Raw genomic sequence first — 24,658 nt, forward strand, 5'->3', positions numbered from 1 at the left:
ACAGGAGGCATCTCGGCCTCGTCTCACATGCGCTGCACTGACTTTGGGTGCACTCTATTTGTGCACCAAATGCAGTGCACAAGGTTGGCACGCTGAAATCTCCCAGGTCATGCACCTCTCAGCCTGCTTGGAGGAGACAGCAAGAAAGGTGGAGATATCACAGAAGAACTGAACTCTTCCATTTTCCCGGGCATGTGGGAGGAAGTTTCTCAGCCGTGGGGTTTCACTTCTCTTATGCTGTAGGTCAATAAATTACATTCTAGGTGGAGGATAGATGATGTATCTGAGTAGTCAGTGCTGGCTGAGTGCATTTACGTTTGGCCAAATTTGGCCAGAGTGTGTCTCAACACTCCTTATGTGGTTTGAGAAATCTGATTTAAATCCTGCCCTGATGTGCTTTGGATGCCTTTTAGCTATCTGATCAGATCGAGGTGCATAAATGGGGTTTAAATGGGGTTTAGGTAAGGGCAGTGCTGCCATTTTGGCTAATACACAATATTGGGGTAGATCTAGTCTTTCTTATATACTGGTGAAACCCTTGGTTTTGCTGATTACTGTTCACTGGATTGTTGTATCAGCCACAGCTAGCGAGGTGCAGTGCAACAGAATGGCATGTGTATTGCGTCATTTAGTCTCCATCTTTGTTGTTGATCATCGCTGTGCTGTGTCTGCATTGTGTTTCCCAGAGATCACTCTCAGTCAAATGGTGTGGGCGACTCTTAGCCTTTATGTTGATGGAGTTTGAATTTCTGTGGGTGGCGCTCTTTTCTTTCTCTGTTCAGCCATGGTGGCTATCACTGCTCCTGCAAATGACCCAATTCATCCTCTGCTCATTCCAAACCAGACACATCACATTCTTCTGTAGACTGAAAGTCTTTTGTTTTCAGTGACAGAGGGTAGTTTTACTCTCTCTCTCTCTCTCTCTCTCTCTCTCTCTCTCTCTCTCTCTCTCTCTCTCTCTCTCTCTCTCTCTCTCTCTCTCTCTCTCACTCCCCCCACCCGTCACTCATTCTCAGCAGTTATTTATTCTAATTTGTTTGGTTTCTGTGACAGCTGTGTGTCCACTCTATTTATTTATGTGCTTCTTTTATTAGTCACTATGTCTGTGTGTGTGTGTGTGTGTGTGTGTGTGTGTACCATAGGTAAATATTGTTTTTCTCCCCTTGCCTGAGGTTTGTACACACAGTCAAAACAGACAGTGTTATTAGACTGAAACAAAACAAATAAACGCAGAGCTCTCTCTCCAGATTGTCCCTGTGTCTCTTAATCCCTTTCTACCATTTTCTTGCCACCCCTCACAAACTCACTCTCTCTCTCTCTCTCTCTTTCTCACACACACACACACACACACACACACACACACATACAAACACACACACACACAAACACCTACATTCTCTGTATTTTCACCGAACCTCCAGTCAGTGGTGGCTCTGCTCAGTGGCTCTGGTTGTGCTAGGCAGCTCCGAGCGTGAATGACTCACTGTACATCAACACTGAAATCCCATCACTATTCAGCAAAATTTGAGCTGGCACATGTCAACACAACATGCAGTTTACAGGATGCTGGTAAACATGTGCTGGCCAATATCTGTTTCACAAAGTACTATTGGAGAGATCCAGCAAAACATCAGAAAGTATGGAGATGGAAGTATGGAGTTTACACCACTACTACTGCGGTGACCAAGGGACAGAACTGGGACTACGGCATGGGTTGATATGTTGAAATTCAATATATCATAAAACAAAAATGTGATAGTTCATATTGTTAGGCAGAAAATGGAGCAGAAATAAATGCTAGATGCAGCTTCACTAAGATGCCAAGATTTGCATACTTTTCTGTGTCATATCATTATGTAATAAATACTTTTTTTTTTTTTTTTTGGCTGTTGGCCAGACTAAGGCCTCTGCTAGCTTCCCGTGAGTATTTGTGTTATCCCCGCCGCGCTTCCCTTTTTCTTTTCCCACAATAAAAAACACTGGCCAAAGCGCAGGGTGTTTGATTATCACCCGGCCAAACTGCTCTGACCTCCTGCCAATTCCTGTTGCAAGAGCAAACTTCAGCTGCATCTGCAGTGTTTGATCCAACTGTCAAACTGGAAGCCTCTCAAGTTTACATTGACTACTTTAATCTTCCATTTCAAGCTTTGTTCTGCTTAATTCATGAATAAATGAATCTTATTTCCATATATTTCAATTGGGCAAGTTCTCAGCCATGCGTGTTGCAATTCAAATTATTCCAATGATTAAATTAATGATTGGTGAGGCGGTAGCAGGACGCCTGAATTGATATTCCGTTCGTATTCCCAGCTCACCCTTCACCTCGGGCCAGCCAAGTCGCAGCGCGGCGCTGGGGTGAATTGTGAGGTCTGCGTTTTTGTTTTGCGCTCCCTTGTGTACGGTGCGAAATGTTTTCTGTTCTGGCCATGCACCTGATTTGCCCTCAGGCAAACACATCTTATTATACTCTGTAGTTTGTATTTGCTAGAAGAGTTGAGAGCTGTTGTGCTGAAGGCTGGAAGCTGAAAGAGCCTGGAATCTACAGCTCCTAAAGTTTTTTTTTTTTTTTTTTTTTTTCAACATTATTGAATCTTTCAAAATATTCTGGTATACATAATACAATGTCATCATATAACATTAAAAATATGAAGCCAGCTACCTCAAGTTAAGTCCATAATAAGTATTCAAACTACTTACATACAGTGATTTGACTTTTTTTTATGTTCTTGCCTCATTCATTTACACTCACTGACATTTAGTTGAGCTATATTGGGCAAATGAAATGCCGCGAACTGCATAGAGTAGGGTCAGAAAAAGATCTGAAGTGGACCAGCAGCAGTGTTGGTTTCATTTCTTAATGTTTTATCACATTTCTTGCACTTTCAGCTCATCAAGTTAAAGGAAAAATCCTGCCTGATCCTCCTTGTTGGATATCATCAACCTCTGAAGTTTGATGAATTCCAGGACTTGTCTTGTTTTCAAGTGTTGTGATGTATGCTACACATTTCTCCATCGACCTGCTGCATCGCAAACATTGGTTTGTGAATACCTAGATTTCCCACAGTGCCTTTCAGCAGCCCCCAGAGAACTCGCCTGATCTTGTTCCGTTCAGCAGTGGTTTGTACGTGAAGGTGGAGAGAGAGTGATGTCAACAGTGATAAAACAGCGCGAGAGACAATTTTTTCCAGTCAAGGAAAAGTCAAATCCCGTGAGCCGAGCCCCGTCACTCAAAACACAACTTCTGCGTCTTGTAGCTGCATTGCATTCTGGACTATCAAGGCTGCTGTGGCAAAACGTATCTGACTCTGCTGGGATGGATTTCCCTCTCTGTGATTGTTGAATGTCGCTGCAAAGTGTTAGATTAAAAAAGTTCAGACATCAAACACTGTGCTGCACCTGCTGGAAACATCAGGACGTGGTGTCACCTCACCTGCGTTTCGGCAGCTTTCTTCATGATAGAAAAATACAGCCACCAAGAAAACAGAGCCAGAGGAGCAAGATTCATTATCTGTTGCTGTTTGTACATATTTGTGTCATGAAATTTCCTTTTAACAATACTTCACATGCATGTGCAGTCTTACTTCAGTGCAAGAGAGGATCAATACAATATAATACAATATGTTAGTGATGGGACGATATGCTTCCCTCTCGATATGATTTTACATGCAGTACTGAGTTTACGGTTCAATATAAGCTTGATATCAAGGCTTGGTACTGGCATTGACTGAAACTGACTAATAATAAAATTTACCATGTATTAAAACATAATTAGGACAATGAACGGACATTATGTACAGTGCTCTAAAATGTAAATATCATAAAATCATGTGAAAATGAAGAGCATAAATGACATATATTGATATAAGGGGCTAGACAATCAGTATGCAGTGTTGTGAAAGATAGTATTGTGATACTGTATCGATTAGAAAAAAAAGTACAGTGTAAAATAAGTATGACTGTACAGAAATATGTTTATTTCTGAGCCACAAATCATTCTAGCTGTGGTATTATCTTGTTAGAATATAAACATTTTATATCTGGACTGTTCCGATATCCCTATTCCAAAACAATTTTTTTTTTTTAAGTGTAGGTTAAGTAGGCTTCACATACAAACAGTTGTAGGGAGTGCAAAGTGCTATGGCCAATCCTTTAATGTTTTGAAAAAATGCATGTCACTCATACAATAGCATTTTCTCATTTGACTCTGGTGCTATACAGCTCACTTCTGTGTTCACCAGCCTGGCTAACAGTCTGTTGTGGAGGCAGGGGCAGGAGATTAAATACAGAAATATTATAGAAATACAGCCAGCAGTGTTTGTGCACATCAATCTTGCATCACCAAGTGGATGGCTAACGTGAGTCCAATATCTGATCTGTGAATTGCATCTGGATCAACACTGATACTAATAGCAGTCTTTGGTGCATCTCTAATAGTCTGTCATTATTTTATGTGCTTATTTAAAGGACCTAACAGTTTGGCTTAAATTTCTGAATCAAATCATTGATTCAAATCATAGTTTACGAACTTGAGTTGAATTTAATTGTTTTTAAGTTGAATCACCAATTAGTGGATTGTGAATCAAATTAAATCTGATCTATCTGCCCATCTATCCATCTATCTGTCCATCTTATCTATCCAGCATGTAAAATGTTTCTGCAATGATATACTTAATGTCAGTATATCTTCCCTGCATTATGCATTACTCTACACAGTCGGCTTTCATGAGCCAAGCCATCAAAAATCTCATTTCACAGCATTCTGTTTCTGATACTGTTCAATTATAGTTTCATAACTTCAATTAGCTATGTTGAATTACAAATGTAAATTTTTTCCTGTTCATTTTTCAGTTCATTTTTCAGTTCTGTCCACGTTTTGTTATTTTGGCTCTTACAACCCAGTTCCAGGTAGTATTGAAAAACACTTTAAAAAGCGTTATATTTTGCTTGGTGTCATGTACCGAGTGGCTGCTGATGCAGAGATGTTTGGGATGCGTGTGGAGGCAGTTTTAAAGAATCGCCTCATTTGCCTCATCGCGGTTCGATAGTTTCTTGCTGCCAAGCTTCAACTGGGCCAAGCCAAGGAGAGACAGAGACCGTTTCTCCCATCCCTCCGTTATACATTTCCATATTGGTTTTCCCCAAATGAGTCCTTTGTCTGCTCAGAGCCGAGCGCTAATGACGGAGTTGCTTTGCAGCATTTTGGAAGCGAGCGCGCACCATTCATCAGCGCAAATTTGTATCCATTTGAGAGTGTGATTTTTTTTTTTTTTACCCAGCCTCCTCCTCTCTCTCCTCTCTCTCTTCCTCTCTGATTGATGATAACGAGCTTGTTGGCTAAAACCAGCTCTTATCGACCAAACAAAATGGCTCCCAGCCTTATACACGTGTGTGCATCCACAAGTGTATTTATGTGTGTTGTTTCCTATCCACTTGTTCTGTCTCTGACTGTGTGTGTGTGAAGGGGCGTGTGATTGTGTGTGTGTGTGTGTGTGTGTGTGTGTGTGTGTGCGTGCGTGCGTGCTTGTGTGCTGAGAATGAGATGAAAGGCCATTGCTCCTTTGAGTCACAAGCTGCATCCTTCCTAAATGTTCCTGAATAGACTTTTCACTCAGAGTGATGAGGATGACCTACCCCATTTATAATTCACACACACACACACACACACACACACACACACACACACACACACACACACACAGTTGTTTACAATTACTGTTGCTCGTACCAATTTTGAATATTTTTAGTTTTTTGTTTGATGTTTACAGGTGTAATTTCTGCCCAATTCAAGCTATACTGTGTAATGTTCTGTTCTATTCTACTTCTCTTCTTTTCCCTTCTCTGTTCTGTTCTTTTCTCTTCTCTGTTATTTTCTCTTCTCTGTTGTTATTTTCTCTTATCTTCTTTTCTCTTCTCTTCTGTTATTTTCTCTTCTCTTCTCTGTTCTGTTCTATTCTATTTCTCTTCTCTTCTCTGTTGTTCTTTTCACTTCTCTTCTCTTCTCTGTTCTGTTCTGATATATGATATTTAGCAGATTTTCAGTGTATAGCATTTCTTTTTTTGTTTTGTTACATTGCTTTTTTTAACTAGCATTTTAGGGTACATCATTGTTTCTGTTCTTGTTCTTGTTCTTCATCATGAAATTCTGTTTTTATGTATTTTCTGTTTTGCTACTTTGCACCTTATTGTTATACAGCACCTTGTGACTTCTGTGTGAAAGGTGCTTTATAAATAATGGTTTACTTATTTACTTGAACAGGGTAGCCATTGTAATGTGGTGAATTGTGCAGGAGTGGAGGCAGCAGCAGAATTGTCATTTTGAGAGAGCGAGCTCAGTTCAGATTAGCGTTTATTTTGACACATTTTTGGATGTGGTCTAGTCTTAGTCTTTTGTCACACTCTGACTAGTTGTAATCACATTTTAGTCATGTTATTTTGATTTAGTCTAGTTACTGCTAAGTTGCCTAAATCTCTGATTGTATTAGTGTACTCTCTAATGTCAGTCATTTTAATTTAGTTGTAATTCAGTCATCCTGTTTATTGGCCAAACACTTTATTGCTTGCTTGTATTACACATGATATTCTCTGAACTCCCTACCCTTTAACAATCATAGATTTGTGTCATATGTGAGCCTGTCTTTGCTGCTGGAATTTAAGTGTTTCATTGTATACATGCAAAATACTGTCAGTGAGACAGTAAATCTGGCCATGATTTATTCTGTTCTGTTCTTCTGTCCTGTTCTGCTCTGTTTGTTGTGTTGAATGCAGTTGGACCAGGATACTTGTTGATTCAGTGGCTGATGTTTTTGTTTCACCATGTTGTTGTCAACCTTCATGACAAGGAATTTTTTATTTTAGTTCTTGTTGTTCAAGGCATTTTAGTCAGTCGATGTCATTGTGATTTGCTTTACAAAAGTGGTGTTTGACGCAATCTCTCTCTCTCTCTCTCTCTCTCTCTCTCTCTCTCTCTCTCTCTCTCTCACTCTCTCAGGGTCCCATAGAAAATGATGTTGTGATCCACGTGGCCTTGATTGCAGAGAGCCAGAGGTACTGTGCATGTGTGTGTGTGTGTGTGTGTGTGTGTGTGTGGGTGGGTGGGTGTCGTGATTTCCCTCCCCTTTCACTTTATGCTGTAATTGCGGCGAACACATTAAGCTCCAGCTCATCCTGACCTTTGTCTTCATATGTCACACTTCTTATTGTATGCTTGCGTGCTTGTGCTTGTGTGTGTGTGTGTGTGTGTGTGTGTGAAACAGGGTCAAATGACTGTCTGCAGCTTGTTAAGTTGTGGCAGGCCACCATCATCTCTGTTTGTCTCCCTCACTGAAGTGACTGCTGCTCTCAGGGAAAAAAAAAAAAAAAAAAAAAAAAAACTTCTGCAGGATCAGTGCTGCTGTACATTTACAACAAAAAATATAGATCTACAATAACAAAAGAACATGACATTTACTTTATTATAGTACAGATGAACAAGAGAAAAAACATGAGAATTGAGCTTAGATATAGGATGTGAGCATAAACATCATGAGTTATAGATTAACAAGAACTATTGATTTATACGGCAAAAATGATAGATAGATATAGATGAATGTTCGATTAAAAGAGTATAGATTCATGTCTTTGTGGTTTACTTTGACGTTTTGAGTGGAAATTTGCAAAAGCTGTGAATTCATAGGAAGCCCTGGCGATGTATTCATACCTTGTGCCCATTGCACAAGAGTCATAGATTATAGATGCAGTTATAGATTGTAGCGTTATAGATTTACAAGAGCTATGGATTCATCATTCAGTAGGGGCCATAGAACAAAACAACACTGTGGATTTATAAGACTAATACATTTACATTGTCATTTATTGCCTTCTTTGCAACAACATGATTTTGTTTTTCTTTCCAACACAACATTTGTTAAATCAAACATATGATGTGTTGATCTATAAGAATTGTATTTTTACTATTTATTTTTGCAGGGGTTGCAGATTAAAAGATTTTCTAATGTAACAACAGGGATCTCCAGAGATAAGAGTAAATACTGAATACGTTTAGGGGAAATTTGGATTGAATATCTTGCAATAAGCCAGGGCTGAGTACAGTGCACCTCATTTATCAAAGTGGCGTAAGATCAAATATGAGCGTAAAACAACTGTGCGCTCATTTCATCAGCAGGATTTCTTTATCAATTACATGTTTGTCATATCAGTAAGATCAAAGTCACATCTGGTTAGAGAGCATGTAGATGAGGACAAGCCAGGAAAATGCTTGATTTGGAAATACTGTCAACAACAACAACAACAATGATAATAATAATAATAATGATAAGTTTTATTATATGTTTTGTGTGTGTGTGTGTGTATGTGTGCCAGGGTAGCAGAGGGTGATAGTGGTTAGAAAGACTGAAAAGTAACTGAAACATCCCACATTCAATCCCTGCAACAAAAGGTATCAAGAGCCTTGTCCCGCTGAAGTGACCCATTCACATCTGCCAAAACACCTATAACTGTAATATTGTGTGTGTGTGTGTGTGTGTGTGTGTCTGCAGGTTACAAGTGTTCCTGAATACTTATGGCATTCAGACTCAGACACCACAGCAGGTAGAGCCAATCCAGATCTGGCCTCAGAAGGAGCTCGTCAAGGTAACACACACACACACACACACACACACACACGTGCACATACATACAGTAACAACGCAGACCTGGATCAATCACCAAGTTTCCAGTTGAACGTAGCCATCTGATTGATTGCAGCCTCCATAAATTATGCATTGTGTGATCGGTTATTTTCTGACGTTGGGGCTCAGTGTGTGTCACTCATGTTAACTGATTTCCAGCCAATTTCAACATCTATCCTGAACATCAGCTAGTACAACGGAGGGGAAGGAACCATGACACAGTATTGACACTGACCCGCTATACACAAATCAATCAGACAGTTAGCTAGATTAGCTTCTGAGCAACCTGCTATCAATATGCCAGCAGCTCGGCTCAGTCAATCCATCTGCTTGTCAATCCCGATCTCCTGCTCTTAAGATTTCCCTCTTGATTGGCCCATCAGTCAAAGCTGTGCTGTGGATTGATCAACCAACCGGTGATTGTTCATGTTGATTGATCAGCTTACTTAGAGAGCCGTTGTTGTGTCAATCTCAAAAATGAGGCATGTATGGAGTTGAGCCTCCTTCAAATCTTTCTTCAGTTCTCTCCTTCAGAGCCCACAGGATAGAGCGTTAGAGCTTTTCCATAAAAAAATCACTATGTGTGATTGGTCAGTAATAAAATTTGAGTGATGACTGTTCCAGTATTCTCTGAACTTACTGCAGCTTCTTTGTATGTGCATGAAGAAATTGTCTGATTAATATGTTTCCAAATGATTAATAAGTTTTCAGTTCATAAATTACCAATCTAGAACTGATTATAGTCAGTACAGTGTTTTTCACATATGCTTATTCTTTATGTACATATTTGTTTTGTGTGTATGTGTGTGTGTGTTTTCTTTTTAAACAGACATTTCATATTCATATTCAGTGCTGTGGAAGGCCTGTCCTTTGTGTTACCCCCCCTGAGCTTTATAATCGAGTGTGCCTCTGGCTTGGTGCATGTTAGAGGGATGCAAGGAGTGGGAGAATAAAGACAGAGAATAGACACAGACGGGGGTGGATTTTTCAATTTCCATTGACTTTGTATGGCATGAAGGTGCCTCCTTCGCTGCTGGTGGTTGTTATGTCAAAAGCCCCCTTCAGTTTGCTTCACATTGCTAGATTCAGCATAAGACACTGAACGTTATGGTGATATTTGTGTACATTCTGTTCAGATTGCACACATGAATAGTAAGTAACAAGCTTATCTTTTGATTCAAATTCCATCACATTCAAAAAATGACCTTGTTTTTTGCTATTCATGCCATCAATTCTGAACATACACATATATATACGACAAAAAAGTTAAGCATCCTCTGCAGTACAAAGAGAGCAAAGAATGAATTCATTGCGACATCATAACTCAAGGTCATGATGTCACCAAAGTTGATAGAGTTCATCCTTTGAGAAGCATGAATGTGCTCATCAAATTTCATGGCAATCTGCCTCATAGATTTTGAAATATGTTGCTTTGGAGTAAAGTGTTAGAGCCAATACATGCTTCTATTCTATTCATGTGGTCTTGTCTATTCTGTCTCTGTGGACATCAGTCAGTTTATGGTTCTCACAGTCAAAGCTGCTTGAGAGAGGAGAGTCTGAGTTGATGCCATAATGCTGCGATATCATTCACTTCCCGTGTTTCTGCTAGAGCAGTGATCCAGCCAATCGCTACAACGTGGCATCTGCAGTGCTGACTGCAGTGTTGTGAAAATCCAGAAGTGCAGACGCCATTGCACATATCATAGTTATACAACATTACCACTGATGCTGGCACACAGACCTAAAGAGGGATGAATTAGCTTTCAGACAGGCAGACAAACAAACAAACAAACACACAAAAAAAACATCATGTGATGTCTCTCATTTTTACTTTTCCACCTCCCGTGTAACCTCTACCCCTCTCTTCCTCCCTCCTTTTGTAAATGAAACCCCTCATACTGTCACATCGTTTTTAGGCTGACCCCTCTAGTCATCATCTCTTTGTCATGTCTGTTATTCTAACCCTTCTCTACCCTCTACCCTCTAACTTTTCCTCAAAACCATGTCTATCTGTATTGTCATGCCCTCTACACCAAACACACAAAACATCCCCTCTGCTCTGTCCTTTATCTCTCTCCTGTCACATCAAACTCTTCAGTCCCCTCCAGGCTTGTCTGCTGGCCTTTCTCATCTGAACCACACCATCTGTCACTAATGTTGGGCTGTGACACCTTATAGTACCTTTTCCTTCAACAGTGTAAGATAATACTACTTGGGTTTCATTATTAAAGCTGCTGTAAGCGATTTCTGACTACTGGAGGGCGTTGAGAGCACGAATTCTGCTTGTAAACAAAGTCAGTCCTGCTTTCAGGTTCATTGCAGCTTGGTTGTAACAAAACCGAAAGTTAAGATGAAAAAGGGCATTGTGGTTATGGAAATGGGGATACATTTCACTCTCACAAGGGTCTTGTTGGATTGCTTGGATTATTTAGTCTCTGAACTCCAATTCAAAAATTTGGTGAACAAGGTGTACAGCTGCTTTGAATAAATGTTTTCTGTAACTGCAGCACAGATTGTAGCAACAGAGGCACTCATGTGACTGATATGAAATTTGGCTTTGTTTACCTCTAGAATGTACGGTTTCAGGGATGGTTTGAATAAAGTTAAAGAGGTGAGAGGGTGAATTGGGCAGAGCTACATTCTGGGCCAGAATTTGTCAACTAAGGGATAAAAGAGGTGAAAAACAGCAAAATGGTCCAGTAACTTGGTATTGGTTTATATAATTAGAGGTACAGAGGTATCCATAAAGCACAGAAGAGTTTCAGGATTGTTAACAGGGTCTGGAATTGCTTAGTGCAAGTTTAATGTTGCAGTTCTGTGATGGACAGGTGACTTATCCAGGTTGTTTCCATACCTTCTATCCAGTGTGTGCTGAGATTGTCTTCAGATCCCCATGACCCTGAATAGTAATAAGCAGATATAGAAAATCACTGGATGGATTGAAAGATGGATGGATGTTACAGTTTGCTAATTTAAAAAAAAAAAAAAAAAAAAAGTACATTAGTGACCACCAATTGTCAGTAACAGATTGAAATTGAATTATTCAAAAACTGTTAGGCAGCCATTCTCATTTTGAAATCACAGTAACATCAACATCGTTTTGAGGAATTTAGCAAAACAGCTTTCTTCATGATTGATGTGCATATTTGAAATTATATTATGGATTTTAATTTAGTTTTTATGAAACTTGTTCAGCCCAGAAAAGAACAAAAAAAAAATCAACTTATCAGGTTCGGCTTTTCTTTCCCCTTCAGGCTGAAGTTAGGCTTTCTCATCTTCAGCTACAACATCTGTACTGTCATGGCTGTCAGTAATGTTATACTGGTATTACTACTGTTCCCTGTAATGGGTAGTGTGACAAATTACTTGCACAACCATTCCCAGCTTTGTTTTTATCACGATTAGTCCTCTTCCTCATGATAAGCAAGACAAATGAGAAATGGTAGAAAGTTTGACCTTCCCAGGGTGGAAGTGTTTCCAGCACTTTGATGAGAAGTGGGAGGACTTGCTCTTTGTGGCAAAGTTCCCTGCACTGTTATGAAAAAAGCTGATTTCTTTGTGATGTTTGTGCGATAGATTTAGTTTGAACAAAGGGATGCCAAGAACATCAGACATGAACACTAAACACCAGATATTTCATAAAAGAGTAAACTGATTTCTGACAGTTAAAGAGTTGGAATTACCAGCATTCAGGTTATTGTTGGAAATCGATATAATGAGTTGTGTAAAGAAATACTTTTTTGAGTAATGCAACCCAACACTAGCTGTTATTTTCCTAGTCTCCACTGAGCCAGCTTCATTTGAACTCCACCATTTGCACTGTCATGTTTCCTGTCGTATCCGTCACTCAGAGCCTGGTCTCCTCTCAAGCTTCTGCCCCTCGTCTGCTTTTTGTCTGTTGTTTGAAGCCTGCACCCCCCCTCTTCCTTCTGTAAACCAAACCTTTCCTCTGTGATGTAAGTTCTCCAGGCCCTGTTCTCACCTCCAGGCCTACTACCTCCTGTTTTCTCCGTCACATCTGTTTCTCCAACCCTGCTTTCCCCGGATTGGTGTCCTGCTTCACATGCATTACACCAACCAAACTCTTCCCTGCAGGCCTATCATCTGCCTTTCGACTGTCATGTCTGTTAACTTTCTTTCCCCTCCGCCACTTTCTACTGTGTGGTTCACGGCCTCTCAGATGGATACACAATGAGTCAGAGCAGACTGTGTGCAGAATATTAAATTCAAACTCCAGACAGACGCTCCTTCCTCGACAGAATCTGTTTATCTCAGAGTCACCACCATCTCCAGTGCTGGAGGCTGCATTTGCTCACCTCGCCTCGTCCCTCACAGCCGTTTGATTGTGTTGACAACAGCTGCCCGACGATGGGAGAGTGGCAATTACATTCTGCAATGTGTTATTCCCACCCACCCCCGCGCCCCACAGCTTATCCCCCTTGCAAATCGCCGCTTCGACCAAAATAACTTTCCTTTTGGCTGGGCAACGATGTGGTTCTCACATCATCTCCTCAGTGTTGTCTTCTGTCTTCTGGCACGACATGTCTCACCTTGTAAAAGTGCCAAGTTTGAAGCAGGGGTCCCGTCAGGTCCTGATGACACCGCAAAGAGAAACCTTACACAAGACTGGAGGCAGACATTGCATCTCACACCCTGCCGCCCATTTGGTTAGAGCACCATATCTGTAAAGACTTTCTATGGGGCAAAACAGAGTCCTGCACGGGTCTTTGTTATAGTTCCACAGCTGCCTGCTTCTTCATCATCTTCTACATCAATCCCAAGACCCAACTGATACTTATCATCAGGACAGATTCAGCTCTGCAAGCCAATCCGCTTTGCACAGCTTGTTCTGACACCCAAACCGATAACAATTGAATTAAATGTTAGCCAAGTCACTTTGAGTGGGATTCAATTCAGATAGTAAACTACAGGGTATCCTTTTATTTATTCATTGTGATAAATTTCTGCTTTGATAAATAATAGAGGCTATTATGTGCTGACATTTCCATGCTTGTTTTTAAATGGAAATGATGCAGGTAATTGTGCAGGCTTTGTGCTCACACTACTTCCCATTTAAATTAATTTCAAGGCCTGATTTAAGATGTTGAATTCTGACCTGCAGTTTAAAGGTAAGACTACCACTGTGACTTCTATTATCTATTATTTATATTGGTGATGATGCACACGAGGAAAACTGGGAAACCGGGTGTCCACATTGTGTATCAAATGTTCTTAAAGTGTGCCGTGGTATTGTACGAACACTGGAACATTACAGATATCCCAGAGTAAGGCTTTGCAAATGTGTTTTGAGGTGCACTCAACATGTTTATAAGATGTCAAGGACACACACAATATGGTTTGTTGAGAACGTTTTTAAAGTAAATGTGGTAACTTTTAGACAGTGGGGTCTGCAAACCACCCTTTGGTTCTGGATAACATTTCTGTCCCAGCCTTTAGTGGATGTGTTTGCGGATCCCCTAAGTTCTGTGAGTACGCAACAAGATGCAGGACTCTAGAGAAAATGTGTGATCTAGACATTAGAGAAAAAGAAAATCTGGAGCCAGGAGGTCTCATCACAATCCCACCATCGATGGTCTGCGTACTGTCGGTGTGTGGAGCAAGTCACCAAACACCTGCGCACTTATTCAGTTGCTGTGGATGAGACCAGCAGCTAGAAGGTAAATGGTTGTGGTTATGGTGTGAATATTGATAGAGTGGCTTTCATTCACACTGTTTAGGCTAATGAGTCAACCAAACAATTGTTAAAAAACAATCACAAGCAACTCCTCTCTCAGCTCGTATCAAACTGTGCCGTGTCTTCATCGTGAACAGTTTTAAAGAGTCAGACTCACTGCTTAGGCTGTGATCACTGGAAATTTGAGAGGATAAAAGGCTGCTTTGATAGGGTGCCTGTGTGTTGTTCCCTCTTCTTCATTGGTATTCTGCAGACAGGAAGTGTTGAGTGCAGAGGTCCTCCCAACCGCTCTCTGTTTTCCTCCTGCAGGTCTTGTCCTTGACTGGCAGGGCGGAGGGATTTGCAACGGCCACTTAATCCTCAATCAGCAATTCTCTCTTTTTATGTCAATCCTACTTTTTTGTTCCTTTAGTGTAATACTCTGTTAATTGGTCAGACCTTTTCTTTCTTCTAGTGTGCTGTATACAAGATTTTCAAATATGGATGATGAAGTGCACAGGAGTGGCACAGCACCACCCTATGGTTGCCTTTGGGTACTGCAGGCTTCAGATGGGAGGATGCGGCACTGAGGCTTGATAGGCAGATTTCTGCAGAGCTGCTTGAGTCTGTGCTCGAGCTAATGTTGTCTCACAGATTGGACAGATTGAGAGGTATTTAATTAAAGTTTGGTCTTTGCAGGTCATCGGAGGGTGATAAGTGACTTGGAAACACAAACACAAACAAAAATGTGTCCACACAAAGACACGAAGGTGGAAATGAAAACACATCGCAACAGAAAAATACACTCAGTGACCATACCGGGCTTCAGCCTCACACATACGCACACACATCACACAAATTGTGGTTGCAGTGAGTGCCTCTCCATGGGCTCTAGGCAACCAGAGATGGGAAATCAATGTCCATCTTCTTTCTTTCTGCATCTTTGTATCAGGTGCATTTTGACAGCAGGCGGCACAACGGTGAGATGATTTTACCTGCAGAAGCAAAGAAAGGCTATGGAAACCAACACCGCAGGCTGTAGCTGCTGCGCCCTCCTTGCTTCTATCTATAACTGTGTTTTAGAGATAGTCTGCAGGGAGAGGGGTGTGACCTTTTCCTTTGTTTTGTTTTGATAAAGAGCGGAGGAGAGTGGGGTTTGTGTGAATCATCCCACTTTAATGAAATAGGTGGGTATTGAGTGCTGCACCCAAGAGAAGAGTGAAGAATATCTGCCTGTTTATTTATCTGTCTGTGTCTCACCTCCCCGTCTGTCTAACTTTCAACCAAGATTATCTGCACCACAACTTGTGTAGAGAGCTTCAGGTGAAAACACAACATTGTTGATTAGAGTTTGAGTTGAGCCCTGAAATTTGAGCCGAAAAGTTTAAAGATCAAAATCTAAATTGAGGCTTTGGGGTAATAACTAATGAACCAGACTAAGACCCCAGACTTTCACAAATTACATTATTCAGCAGTATTTCTGAATTCATACTTGAAAAAAGTGAAATCCAGTAGCTATATGTAAAATTTGTCCTGACCAACCTTGAACTCATCCAATTCAGAAGTCCTTTTGCATTCCAGCTGTTGACATCCTCTGCTGTTAAGTTTAATATTTATCAATTAATCAGCTTGCTTTCTACTTGTGATTTTACTTGACTTGAATTAATGTTTCACAATGGGACTGTGGGCCTGGCTGCAGTCCTGAAACAAGACTTTCAATTAGAGTAAATTACATTTGGCTCCTTCCTCCACCGTTGGCAATTGGTGATAGAATTACACTGTGTAGAAAAGATTAAGCATTTCCAGAGCATCACATCCTTCCAAATTGCATGATCCTTTCCCCCAAATTTATATCAGAACTGGTTGTTTATGTCGAGCATGAGGGCTCTCTGTGAGTGGTAAAGGGCTGCTGTAGACTGAGCACTAAAACAAACACAGCATAGTTTGAAAAATCAGTGTTCTGTACTGAACAGAAGTCAATCTCAGCCAGTCGTTTAGTCTCATTCCCTGCCTTAAAATCATATTTTCTTTGAACAAGTGAAACAACCTCCTGTGTGCTGAGATAATTCCACTTGTTTTCAGTGCATTTTCACTTGATTCAAGTATCTTCAAACAAGGCATAACATGGCAGATCATTTGCCTTGAAACAAGTTGATCTGCATTGGAAACAAGTTAAATTATCTCATCTCCTTTAACTGTGTGCAGACATTTTCACTTGTTTTGAGAAAAGTAAGACTCAATGCAAAATTTAAAATGGGTATTTTTTTTTTTTTGCAGTTCTTCTGGCTTGTGTGGAAATGTTTCCAACTGCGTGCATGACATTAGTTCTGGCTGTCTGTTCTTATGGGCCTGTGTGTCTCAGTACAACACAGTGTTATCAGCAGCGGGGCCCCTGGGTGTGCTTGGGTCTGCTAAGCAGGCCGCTGATGGCAGCGCAGGGACCTTTCATTATCGCCACGTCTCATAACTTTACACAGAGCTAATACCAGGAGGTGGTTCTGCCTTATGGAGGTAATTTCAGCTTATGAGCAGCAACAACAGAAATGCTTCCGTGGGGCAGACAAATGATAGACTCACAGTGGAAACTGTACTGTGCTCGCCTGGCATTTCAAATGGAAGACTATGGCTTCAAACTGTTGGCAAAATAAAGCAGATCAGATCCAGATCTGCAAAGTATATATATATATATATAGAGAGAGAGAGAGAGCGAGAGAGAGAGAGAGAGAGAGAGAGAGAGAGAGAACTATTGTTCATTATTTTAACACAAATATACATTTTTACAGTTACAGTTTTGTGAAGTACATCCTAAAAAAACACAAATACATATAACATATATGTAACACATATGTACAGAAGCTCTCTATTACGTCCCGTGATAACCAAACTGCCCCATTCACCTCCAAAAATAGTCACCACAAAGAGAAAATTTAAATTAAATTAATTAAATTCATGCATACACATGTAAGAGTCTAATGACGCTTTTTGACTGCGAGAACATTCTGAGGTGTGCCATGCCATGTGGGCTGTTTCACAGGTTTTTAAAGCATGTCCACTGGCAATGACACAGTTACAGGTTAAGTTCTTGGACCATGGTTTGGTCCTCTAGGGAGGTGATTCTAAAATCTGAGTTCCAGGAACTCTTAGGAGGAGCCGTCGTCTTGACTGGTCCATGTGGTAATTTGGTAGCAAACACTGCAAAAAGTGTCTGAAGCTGTTATCGTCTTTCAACAAGCAGGGGTTAAAATAGGTTAGTTAATCAGCCTGATGCTTCATGACTGTTTTCATTTAACTGACTGGCTTTTCTTGATGTTTTGCAATATTTAGCAGGCTCTCTCTTGGTTGTTGGAAACACTGATCTACAAACTCATTTTTATCATAATATTATAGATCAGTGGTTAGAAATGGAAAAAAAATATATTTAAAAAATTCACTGCATTTAAGAGAGCAGGACATGCACTGCACAGCCAAACAGTGGAGAAAAATAAAGTAAAACTACAAAACGATTAAGCCTTGAGCACATCCTGCTCTTCACGGTTGCTTCTCCATGCAGTGGAAAAGGAAAAAAAAGTCAGCCCATGAAATTCACAGGCTCTGGCAAGTCTCAGGTTAAAGAAAGTTCCAGGTTCGTCCTTGACAATCGAAAAGGGCCATAAGATTACGACTCAGTTCCACAGGCCTGCTAGGAGTCTGCATTTGAGACTAAAGTGTTTGTCTGGGCTGTGTGAGCAGATGAGTGAGTTAGTGACTAGAGGCCTGTGTTGTTGATAATGGAGCTCAATACAAAGTTTGTACCTGTGGAAAGATGTTCATGCCAGAATCAATACTTACCAGAACAGTTATAATATACAAATACTATATTTGTCTTTCTTTACATTGTATGACAAAGAAGCTGGGTTTGCTTTATAAAAGCACAACTTAACTCCCTCCTTGTTTTTTTTCGCCTTGGCTCACACAGTTCATACTGCTGCAGCTCTTCAGCGGGTTATATGTATAATAAATCTGTTCTTTGAACTGCATGTGGCTCAGCAAATGAAAACAATCTGCAGAGGATACCAATAGTAAATATGTCTTTTTGGCACTGTGGGGATTCAATTCAATTCAATTCAATTCAAAGAACTTTATTTTTCCGTTAGGAACTTCAGTTGTGCAGAGCATCAGTGCGTACACTTGACATCACAGACACATACTAGACAACACAACACAATACAAAATGACAGCATAACACAATGCGTCCCAGGCAGGTGAGTGAGTTAAAAATACACAGCAGTGAAAGAGTAGTAGATATAAGTTTAACCGCTATTTATCTGTGATATTGCTACAATATCAATATTTCCATGTTTTTACTGAAAGAAATGCCAGAGTTGGTGATTTGCTGTTATATTATTGACTAAACAGTGACACCATTGGATGATTTTAGAAATACTAAAAAAATATTACAGCAATTTTAATATTGTAGGCAGCATTCTGTGCGTTTCTCGCTCTTTCCTTGACCATGTGTTGCTGTTTTCCCTTTGATCATGAAGGTGCATTTTACCGGAAAGAGGTTATTGATTAAAAAATCATCTTACCATGGTGGGTTGTTGCTGCAGGGAAACACTGACTAAACTACCCATATGAAGACTACTCCCTGCAGAAAGTGAAGCCTATTGTAACTGTAAAGCCCAGATAACATGTTACAGTTCCATTTAACAGATGTTTTTTATTGAAAGTGACATACAACTGAGAGTTAATACAATACAAGCAAAGATCTAGTCAGGAGAGAACAACATGATTACAGAGGCAATACACAGACTGCATAGAAGTATTTTTTTTTCACTCTATCGGTTATGGAGGTGTTCAGGAAAGAGCAGCAAATTGACATGACTGAGTAATGGAGGCCACATGAACTGCAAAGGTTAGCTGGTCATCAATCTTGACAGCTAAGTTTTGGGTGGACCTTGTGGGCATGATTCAAGATGGACATTCATGTGTTTTTGTATAGAGGGATTAGCAGGGATTACAAGGACCTCATTCTTAGAAAGGTTGAGTTGAAGGTGGCGTTCTTCATCCATGCTGAGATATTGGCAAGGCATGACAAGATCCATGCAGAGACTATGGGGTCTTCTGGCTAGAACGATATAAGGAGGTTGGTATGGTCAGCACAGCAGTGGTATGAGAAACCATGGGAACAGATGATTGCACCATGTATGGTGGTTTACATTGAGAAGTGAAGGGGACCAAGCACTGACCCTTGAGGAACCCCTGTTAATAAGCTGTGCACTTTGGACACTTCCCCCCACCAAGATAAAAGATCTAAAAGATCTCCCTGAGAGGTAGGACATGAGCCAGTGGAGGGCAGATCCTGACACACCAAGATCAGTGAGTGTGGAGAGGAGGATTTGGTAGTTAACCTTGTCGAAGGCAGCTGACAGATGTAGCAGCAATAGGGATGCAGTCTCAGTAAAGTGGTCCTTTTTTTTTTTTTTTTTTTTTTAAAGATTATTCTTTTGGCATTTCTGCTTTATTTGACAGCCACAGTAGAGATATACAGGAAAGGCAGGGGAGAGAGAGGGGATGACATGCAGCAAAGGACCCGAGGTTGGATCCGAAACCCTGGTCGCTGCAATCAGGACTAAGCCCTGGTACATGGTACGCGTTCTTAATCGGTTAGCCACCGGGGCGCCCCAGAGTGACCCCTCTTAAAATTGGACTGATTTGGGTCGAACTGGTTGTACTCAGAAATGAATTCATAGACTTGGTTTTAGACTGTGCACTCAAGTGTTTTTGAAAAGAGGGGTAGGAGTGAGGTGTTGAGTGTAGGTTTTTTGAGCAGCAGGTGACCTGAGCATGTTTAAGAGCAGTGGGGAACACATCCGTTGTAAGCAAGGAGTTGATGATGTGTGTGACTGCAGGGTTAAGCACATGGTTTGACCTATCAGTCAGAGCTTTGGTGAACATGACCTATATGTGACCTATTGGTGAACAGGCTGACCAACATTGCCATTTACAAAGCCCCACACTATTGCTAATGTGGCTAAAAATCAAGTAATAAGTGCCAAAATCAAAAGAATATAAACCAATTTTACTAAGAATGTAGAAACTTTGAAACTGCAGCAGGATTCACCTAGTAGAGTGCCTACCATATATCAAGTCCTTACCTCAGTAGCCTGCGTTCGAATCTGGCCTGGATCCTTTGCGCTCTGTTTCCCCTCCCTTTCCTGTCCCTCTCTCTACTATCACTATCAAATAATACAGAAATGCCAAAAAACTTAGATATTAATCATCTGTTTTAATGGTTACAAATAAAGGCTTCATTATGCTCCCTTTACGTGTGAAAATAAAGATGTCCATTTCAAATGATGAAGTGACAGACGTCACTTCCCATGAACTTCTATGCGTCCTTTACGTTGAATGTTAAACAATACATCCACTGGAGGGCAGCTCAGAGTCAAAAGTTTCTGACAACCACAAATATGTCGGCAGTGAAGGAGGTTGTAATAATGTACCTGCTAAAAAAGAGGTAAAAGTGGAGGCAGCAGTGTAGATGGCGGTGGTCTGTAATGTCATTAATACATTGTGACAGATAATTATTTTTTCTAATATTGTCAAAGACAGAAATTTCTTCATTGTTTGTCACTCATGGACAGTAGCGGTTTTAGGCACGGGCGAACCGGGCAGCCGCCCGGGGCGGCATTTTTTCATGTCACGTGGGGGGCGGCACGAGCGCCAAAAAAAAAATAAAAAATCATCAGCGCTGCAAAGCAGTTTTCTATAACCGTATTCATCTGAATATAAGGCCAGTGGTGGTTCTGCCTATGTTGCCGCCCTAGGCGAAATTACTGGCTTGCACCCTTTCATGTTACTACTCCAACCCCCCCGCCCCTGCGGCACCATCAGGCGGCATCACGCGAGCCGGCCGCGGCACCAGCTGGCATCAGGCCGCTCACCTGTCAGATCCAGCAGACCTGACCGGGTGGGCGCGGTACCGGCCGGTGCCGCGGCCGGCTCGCGTGATGCCGACTGATGGTGCCGCGGCATATTGCGGGTCAATACGGTAGGCGATTTTTTTTTTTCTCGTGCGCCCCCAAGTAGATTGCGCCCTGCACACTGCCTATAGCAAAAACCGTCCCTGTATAAGACAATATTTTTTCCATTGAAAATGCCCTGAAAAAACACCCTCCTCTAATATTGGGGTCTAAGCAAGGGATGCAAGGGCGCAAGGCAATAATTTCGCCCAGGGCGGCAACATGGGCAGAACCGCCACTGCTCATGGACTGGTCTCGCTTGAGGTATTGGCTATACTGGACCCAGGATTCCTGGTCATACTGCTCCATTTCGTCCATGTCTGTAACCTTCCTGAGAACATGCACAAATCTGGATGAAATGAACGCAGAGTATGGACAGAAGGCTCCATCCATATCCATGTACATATTTAACGCTGAGCATAAATGAGCCTTAAGATGGTGTTGTCTGTGCATTTTGGACTAAGAGATGAAATACCTGTGTGTGTGTGTGTGTGTGTGTGTGTGTGTTTTGTGTGTGTGTCTGTGTGTGTTTGTTTTGTGTGGGGTTGTGTGTGTGTGTGTGTGTGTGTGTGTGTGTGTGTGTGTATGTGTGTGTGTGTGTGTGTGTATGTGTATGTGTGTGTCCTCCCTCAGGCATACCGCTTCCTGGCCATCAATAAGAAGCTGGGGCTCAGTGGGCGTCCAGAGAGGCCAGTGGGCTGCATTGGAACCTGCAAGGTATGTGAGTTTTAATACACACATATACACACGCACTTTGACTCACCCCTCTGCACAGGTCGTAGGTGAGCCCTATCAAGCTTCCTGCATATCGACCTGCATAAACTCCAAGAGCTGTGTGGGTTTTGAGTGCAGCTCAGAAAATATTCATCAGATTTAGTTGCAGTTTACTCAGTTCTCCTCAGACAAATGCATCACTGAATGCTGAATAGATTTTGCTTAGTCGGAGGACTTTGAGGTGCATTTTGATATGCTAAGCTGCTGTCAGACAGGCTGTGTGTGTGACTGTGTGTGTGATTGTGTGCATGTGTGTGTGTGTGTGTGTGTGTATGTGTGTGCTGCTGTTATTTTGCTGTGTCTCCCAAATGAAGGTCACAGCAGGACCAAATGCGTTGAGTTATAGCAAATTTCTCAAACGAAGACGTCGCCAAACAAATGAATCACAGCTCCCAACGCATCGCTAAGACAATAATATAATGGAACATTTATGGGAAAGATGGCAGACTGCCAGAGGACATTATCCTCATCAGTGTGTGTATGCGTGTGTATGTGAAAGTGTGTGTGTGTGTGTGTGTGTGTGTTAAAAAGAATGCAGTACATTTTTGTTCTTCAATTTTGTGTGTGTATGCATGTTCTCCAGAATGTATAAAGAGGCTGTGTCCCCTCTACCTTAGGATTGATGGCTTGTTTTATATGCTGCCCAGAATAATGCATATGTGGCTATTTGTAAGCCATTCATCTTCTAATGCAACAGTGTGTGTGTGTCTCTGTGTTTTCCTCCCTCCAGATTTATCGTATCCTGGGAAAAACCGTGGTGTGCTACCCAATAGTGTTTGATCTAAGTGACTTCTATCTGTCCCAGGATGTCATGCTGCTGATTGATGACATCAAGGTAAGTCAGGTTACACTCAGCGAATCCATGCAGGTGTATTCACAAATCGGACGACTGACTGTAAGACATAAACAGGATATTGATGTTTGCTGTATGTTACGTGGCTGAATCAAGTCTCTGTCTAGTTTGGTTTCACTCCCTCAACACTCTCTGTGGGTTTCTATGTGGGCGGTCTGCTCTATTTTCTGCTCCAGGTCTTCAACACACACAGGAAAACAGCCCACTATTACAGCAAAACAACAACCACTCACTTTCAAATATATGTGTCATTTTTGTCAGGTGCACAAAGCTCTCACAAAAAACATGTCTTATATACATGAGTGTGGGGTTCAATTCAGAAAACATTTGTTTTAGGAATTCAGAAAAGTCTAGATTTCAGATAAATGGTCAAATAGCAAACCTCACTTTAATTTAAAACTGAAATTATCTTAATTTTTTTATTCAGTATATGGTTATGATATCCATATTTGTGTTATATAATATGATAAAACATTTGCTGTGGCTGCAGACTCTCTCTTATACTGTCCAAAGTATCAGTCATCATGCCGGGTCACACCTGTCCTGGTTAACAGTGTTTATAATAAAGTCTGTTCAAAACAGAGCGGTATAAACTAGATTAATCAACCACAGATGCTCAGTTGCATCTCTGATACACACAGATACAGAGAATAGCTAGCCTTACAAAGAAAATTAAGAGTTTGTTTCTCCCTGAGTATTGTATGTAATGCTTCATGTAACATACTTTCTGAATTCAAATTCAGAATTTTATTACAAAAGCCGTTATTGACTATGTATCAGCCTACCAGTATGATTTTTGATTGATGTCGTCTGGAAAAAACATGATTCCTAGAAAAAATACAATTTGAGATATGTGTTTTGATAAATGAGCTCTGCAAATAACCTTTGAACAACCTGAGTGAAATACACAGTGCCAGTTACAATAACCTTGTTCACAGCAAGAATCATAGTAGGAATTTGAAATGTAAATCAGATTTAGTAAAAGTATACAAAATTGCAAAATGCCCACAGTAATTTTGCATAATGCACCTTGTGCTTCACTCCTAGAAACAAAAGTCATAAAAGTAACAGTTCCACAATTTGGACAATTTGAACATCAATATTTGCTTTTTAAAGTCAACATCTTCCAATACCTATATATTGGAATATCAGTTTATATATTGGTGGGTCCCTGGGTTGGATCCTTAAGGCATTTTTTTTTTTTTTTTTTTTGCTTTTTACTTCAAAACCTTTTATTATTATTATTATTATTATTATTATGAAAACACAAACATTTCCTTTTTTCCTTTTTCAGTCAACCAGTTACTGTAATACTTTATAATGATTCTGTGTCTCTGTGTGCAGAATGCCCTGCAGTTCATCAAGCAGTGCTGGAAGATGCAGGGACGTCCTCTCTTCCTGGTTCTCATCCGCGAGGATAACATCAAGTACACAATCTCCTCTCCCACTGTCCATCCATACCTGTCTGCCTGTCCTGCCTCTTCCTGTCTCTCCTCACCTCAGCCTCTTTCTCTGTTTTTTTTCACCGATTCAAGAAAATATATCAATAGTCACTTCTAATGAAAGCAAGTCCTTTTCTTTCATCTAATGTTTCTCTTGGTCTCGTTCTCTCTTTTCTTTCAGTCTGTACGATTTATCTTTATAGCATGCAGGTGCTACAGCGTTTGCTCGTTGATTGGGCGATAAT

The 24,658-nt window shown here is 40.8% G+C and overlaps 1 protein-coding gene across 3 annotated transcripts in view; it reads left to right on the top strand.

Annotated features, from left to right (window-relative positions):
- The window catches only part of phkb (phosphorylase kinase, beta), a 146,252-nt gene that overhangs the window by 100,447 nt on the left and 21,147 nt on the right, over window positions 1-24,658 (top strand). For all 3 annotated transcript variants that reach the window (XM_030077121.1, XM_030077130.1, XM_030077138.1), the window contains 5 exons: window positions 6,989-7,044; window positions 8,535-8,628; window positions 21,978-22,061; window positions 22,849-22,953; window positions 24,316-24,398. In XM_030077121.1, coding sequence (XP_029932981.1) covers window positions 6,989-7,044; window positions 8,535-8,628; window positions 21,978-22,061; window positions 22,849-22,953; window positions 24,316-24,398 — 422 coding nt within the window. The remainder of the gene's footprint in view (window positions 1-6,988; window positions 7,045-8,534; window positions 8,629-21,977; window positions 22,062-22,848; window positions 22,954-24,315; window positions 24,399-24,658) is intronic.

The sequence above is a fragment of the Myripristis murdjan genome, chromosome 3, assembly GCF_902150065.1.
Source record: "Myripristis murdjan chromosome 3, fMyrMur1.1, whole genome shotgun sequence".
NCBI classification, from domain to species: domain Eukaryota; kingdom Metazoa; phylum Chordata; class Actinopteri; order Holocentriformes; family Holocentridae; genus Myripristis; species Myripristis murdjan.